The sequence below is a fragment of the Triticum aestivum genome, chromosome 7A (assembly GCF_018294505.1).
Source record: "Triticum aestivum cultivar Chinese Spring chromosome 7A, IWGSC CS RefSeq v2.1, whole genome shotgun sequence".
Lineage (NCBI taxonomy): Eukaryota > Viridiplantae > Streptophyta > Magnoliopsida > Poales > Poaceae > Triticum > Triticum aestivum.
The window spans coordinates 9,763,212-9,768,815 of NC_057812.1; the positions used below are offsets into that span (position 1 = coordinate 9,763,212).

General features: G+C 53.2%; 1 protein-coding gene across 1 annotated transcript; it reads right to left on the reverse strand.

Annotated features, from left to right (window-relative positions):
- Nucleotides 1-937: 937 nt before the first annotated feature.
- LOC123152761 (aspartic proteinase nepenthesin-1-like) lies at nt 938-5,232 on the reverse strand. The gene is made up of 4 exons (XM_044572223.1): nt 5,052-5,232; nt 1,352-2,724; nt 1,135-1,140; nt 938-973 (listed from the first exon to the last, which is right to left on the reverse strand). Exons 1-4 carry the CDS (start codon nt 5,230-5,232, stop codon nt 938-940), a joined length of 1,596 nt encoding a protein of 531 aa, XP_044428158.1.
- Nucleotides 5,233-5,604: the final 372 nt, after the last annotated feature.

Below are 5,604 nucleotides of genomic sequence, written 5' to 3' on the forward strand. Positions count from 1 at the left end.
GGGGAGGAGGATTTGACCGCGATCTTGAGGGAGTGAATTGAAGAGGAAGAGGAGGAAGATGATGTCCGGAAGGATCCCATCTAGCCATGTTCAGGGAAGGAAGGGGAGGAGAAATCCAGCTGCAATCCCGACCTCCTCGAAGCTCATGGCATGGAGAAGGGCCACAGCGCCAGTGCACGCCGGTGTCGGAGAAAGTGCAGAGGGGTCGGCGGCTGCAAGGGGCAGACATCATGATTTATTTTCATCTCGTGTGGCAGCAAGAATCAGGGGTGGGTCTTCCAAAGAAAAAGGATTCAGGGGTTGATGCGTCGGCGGTTGTGGGATATGTACGTCTAGGCTAGGAAGTTGACCTGATATATATATAGGATTGTTTTCCTTTTTTTCGTCAAGCGGGATGTGCAGCGTTCGTTTTTCCCTTTTTTCATCAAGCCCGACATGCATACTTTGTTCTGTGTCTTCTTGTGTCTTCTCTTTCGTAGTAGATAAGATAAAATATAGATCTATGTTTAAATCCCAGCCGTCAATCTTTATAATTAACATAATATCAACGGATAGAAAAGGGCGACCTATGGAGAACTATGAAAGACTCCTCCCTTTAATATTAGGTAGAGATGTGGTTGGGGTTTTTGCTCGATTGTCCCTTAATCAGTTGTGTGGTCAGGGTCTTTCCACGGTTATCACGTGTGGTAGGTGTGTGTGTGTATGTATCAGGGTTTCGTCCGGTTATCTCAGAGTTATGGGGTAATTCCCCTCTTCTTAATGAAATGCAGGAATCCCCTGCCCCTCTTGAGGTGTTCTTAAAGAAAAAAACAAGAGTGAGCGTCGACTCTAGAGTGGCAAGAACATGCGCCCATGCAGCAGGCAGATACACACTATAATCAGAGTTTGATTCCATTCCAGCGTATGAATCGGACCAATGGTATGATTTCTACGTGTGCTACTCAAGGCCCGAAGCAGTGGGGCAGAAAACAGCCTGTTTGCAGCAGGGAAAAATTGACTAACCACAAATAGTGACAAGTCAAATTCAACCGAACAGCAACAGCACCAACCCACAAAAAATAGCACGTATCTTGGAAAATGAAAATGAGGGGCCAACAATTTGACAGACCCCAAATGAGAAATTGCGCGACTTACCTTTAGCTAAAGTGATACAATAGATAGATAGATAGATAGATAGATAGATAGATAGAAATAGAATAGATATCTTAAGCAAAGAAGAGACAGAGTACACATTATTAGCGACATAGGATAGGAGTATAATTGACCGCTTTCTCCCGCTGTGGCTAGTGTAGAACACATACAGAAGCCTAGCAGAGAGAATTTATTTATGCAAATTAAGCAGTAATAATACCTTCGCCGTCGCGGGGGCACCCGCTGCCGTCTCGAACGTCTGGAACGTCAGCGTGCCGCCGCCATCACTGTGGATGTCGTAGGCCATGGTCCTGCCTGCCTGGAGCAGGCTGCCCAGGACCGAGCCCGGCCAGCCGTGGGGCGACGGCAGTATGGTGAGGCACGTGCTCCCGTGGCCCAAATCTTGGAAGTAGTTCTCCACGTTGACCTCCATCGCCGCGTCAGCGCCGTCGAACACAAGTGCGATCGTTGGAACCTTGGCGTTCGCAAAGTGCTCCGTGAGGAAGCACAGGTCCCAGTCGTGCGAGGAGACGTTCACCGGAGCCACACCCTCGGACTGGATCCTCCTCACCAGCTCCTGCCTCAGCACCCTGTACGCGTCCTCGACGAGGAAGGTGACGGCAAACCTGGTGCTGAGATACACACCACCGGAACGCTGGACGTCAAAGGTCTCAGCCGAGATGGCGGCCAGGAGCTTGCCGTCGACCTGCACGCCGGTGAGATTAACGTAGTACCAGTAAGGGTTTTGGGCTTTTGTGGCCGCCAGCAGCGGCGTGCTGCTGCTGCTTCCCGTAGTCGTGGTCTGCACTGTCGTGGCATTGTCGGCGGCGCCTCCCCAGCTCCAGCTGACGAAGCTCTTGCCGGCGTCGTGCTCGGGGGGCGCGATGAAGTAGGCGAAGCTGGAGATGTTGAGCTGCGACACGAGGGAGAGGGGGCCCCTGCTGAAGCCGGCGTAGCCGGAGACGCCGCTGATCTCCGGCAACGTGATGTTGAGGTTGCAGCCAAACGCCACGCCCGGGACGTCTGTTCGCCCCGGTCCGGTGATGTTCCCGAAGCTGAACGTCTCGGTGGCAAGGAAGCCGGACATATGGCTCATTGTGTACCTGCAGAGGTCGTGTCCGGCGCAGTCGTGGTATTTCATGCGCTGGCAAGCCTGGGTGGCGCAGCCGACCTCGGCGAAGGATTTGGAGTGTTCGGGCAGGAACGTGGGCGTCGGCGTTGGCGGCAGCGAGAGGGTGTGGCACGAGGGGCAGGGATCGCAGTGCATCCAGACGAGGTCGCTGGTGATGTCCATGATAAGAGGGAGGGTCTGCGGCGAGGTCCCGAGGGAGATGTCGAGGATGAAGGGGCCGTAGCTGTCCGCCGCTGCGCTGCCCGTCTGCTGGCCGTCCTTGCGCTGGCCCATGTAATCCTTGACGGACTTGTTGATTGTCGTACTCGTACGGAGATCTTTGGTGATGAATTTGCCGGTCTTGGTAACCGGTCCGATGGCGGCTGACAAGACAGGCGCGGGAGCCAGAGCAAGAAAGAGGAGAAGAAGAAGAAGAAGAAGAAGTGGAGTCGCCATTGCTGCCCTCACTCCGACGACCATACCTGTATATCTCTACACTGTATGTATGTACACTGACTAGATACCCCTATTTATAGTATGTAGTATACTGGCTGGCTAGCTAGTGGACGTCGCCCGGGTATCAACCTCAACGTTTGCTAGCTCATGCCGGTCGTTTTCCGAACCATCGTTGTTCATATCGTCGTTATGCAAGACTGATATATCAAGAACTGCAGGTTGGGAGGGCAATGACTAAGTGTTTTGTGTGAGACACAAGCGTACTCTCACTGAAGACTGGATCTTTGGAGCTTCAAAATTGACGCCTTGCTATGCTAGCTATCAGTGAACACAAACACATTTCCTACGTTACACTAGACATGAAAGATAATAATTTTTCTTGACAAAACACACACATGACAATATTTAGATTATAATCTCTGGTGCGGCGACAGTACTGTACCCAAATATCAGATATGTCCGAGGTTTAGCTTTGCGTGTCCTCCTCTCAATGGAAGCGGGCATTTTGTACAAACCACGAGATACACCAGTGATTTGATTTGGTCAATCTTAAACTCTGCGAGCCGGCCTGATCTTGACTACACTCTCTATCATGGGAGTGTACACCAGATAATGAAGCGAGGTCATTGGGCAGTGACAACATTGGTGATGCATGCTTGACAGCCAGCTTAAAGCAAAGATAATAAAATAAACCATATGTATCCAAATTAACTATGCATTGCGCCTTGTGGACATTGAAATGTGCACACAGAGAATATATAAGAGCAAATACAATAAGGTGACATAAGCAGGCTATAAAAATAGTACTTCTATATCTTTACTTAGTTGGAGGAAAGAGAAGGTGAGGGAGAAGAGAAGTTGGTATTCAGCTGCAGCACGAGCCTCAAAACGCTTTATGAGATTATACAGTGGGTTAACTATTAATAAAGTATTAGTACATATTTGAAATGGGAAAAGCTTGGGAACATCCGGCTGATCCGTCATAGGGAGTCCATCTCCTCCGGCGCGTGACGGGTATCTTATGTGTGGCTCGCCCACCGCACTATACGAACTATATTGTAATTTTTTCTACAACATCGCCTGTGTTATAAAAGTTTTTTCCACAACAACACCTATATTGCAAAAAAAGAGACACACACAAACAAAATCTGCAATAGGACCCCTGTTGCAAACAAAATTATGCAACAAGACCTATGGTACAAAAAAAACTACAAGACAACGTTTGTTGCAAATATTTTTGCAACAAGATTTGGTTGCAAAAAGATACTTGAAAAAAGACCTTTGTTGTAAAAGGTGAGGACAACGCTCAGCCACATGTTATGCTGACCTGACGGCTCGCAACCCGACGGATCTTGTAAAAGGATCCGTCTATTGACGTGCGTCCCTTTAAAAATTACTATTATACTTGCCAGTTATTAGGCTCTAGATCACATGACATTTTTTTATAGTCGATTGTTGGTTGTATTATTAACTATGCTCTACGAGCAACTCCAATAGGGCAACCCATTTCGTCCGTCCATCTGGGTCGCCGCGGACATTTGTGACGGCCTAACGCGTCGACCCATTCTTAAATGGTGTCCGCTTCGCGTCCGCGCGTACCCATTTTCAGCCGAAATTTGGGCCTGAAATGCGTCGGCACGGGCGCGAAGCGGACGCCTCGCGCACCTTCTCGGTGTCCACCGCGTCCCCACAAGACGGTCGCCCAACTACCGCAGTCAGCTTTCTTAATGACGACCGCCCACCACGGGCCCACGCGTCAGCGACAGCGGTCGGCCCTTTTTAATCCGAGCGTGCGGTGGGGCGCCATCCTCAGCCGGTTTCAGACGCCCCCCATCCCCATCTCGCAGCCCCTTTGCTCCCCCGCCAGCGACAAAGCGTAGCAAACCCTAGCGACCGCAATGGGCCCCTTCTCCGGCAAGGGATAGGGCAAGGGCCCCGCTATCCCCCCCCCCCCCCCCCCCCGCGCGCTTCCCTCCCTCCCCCATTGTCTTACCGCCGGTCAAGGCAGTAGATCGTCGTCCCAGTGCACCAGGCGAAGTGGCACTGGGAGCACTGCGTCCCTCTCCCCTACCCCGATGTCACGCTGCCGCACTACTGGCACTTGGATCCGGAGAGAATCCCAGTGCCGCAGCGCCACGATTGGCGAGGGCGCACACGAAGGAGGTGCGGTGCTGGAGGCAGCTGCTGATGCCGGAGCAGGGCCGCGACCCGGCCTACGACATCAACTGCCCCGCTTGGTAGCGGTGGTTCGCCTTCGAGCACGAGGAGGTACGGCGTCCGCGACGTCTCGCATGGCTCCCCACTGCCACCCCTCGTCGTGTGCGAGGAGGACAAGGTGGCGAAGGCTGCCTACCAGGCGGCGCTGGAAGTTGTCCTCCGAGTGAGGAGGATGAGAGGCACAGGGAGGAGGTGGGGGAGAGGGCGTACGAGGCGCGCATGGCGGAAGCCATGGCGCTGTCCGCGGCCGGCGACTGCGTCGTGCTGCAATTGGCCCCGCCGTCCCCAGCCAAGGCCGTACCGGAGCCAACCCCCATCGAGCGCTACTCGACCGGGGTAGTGCGCGAGTGGGTCAGCGCGCCACCGTTCTGGATGCAGGCGACGGAGGCGCAATATGGCGGCCTACCTCGAACAATGGCGCCACCGTAGGCTAGCCCAGGAGCGTCACGAGGGAGAGTACCTCGAGCAGCTGGAGCGAGACGCCGAGGAAGAGGCGCGTAGTGCCCGGGGCAGGGCACCCCAGCCGGTGGCAGCACAGCCCATGGCGGACGACGTCGCTATCGCCTGGGCTGGCCCAGTGCCGACGCCGATCGACCACACTGGCCTCGACGACGACGAGGAGGATGCTTAGGGCAGCGCACCGCCTCATAGTTTAGTTTTTATTAATGTTTAATTAATGTTTTAATTAA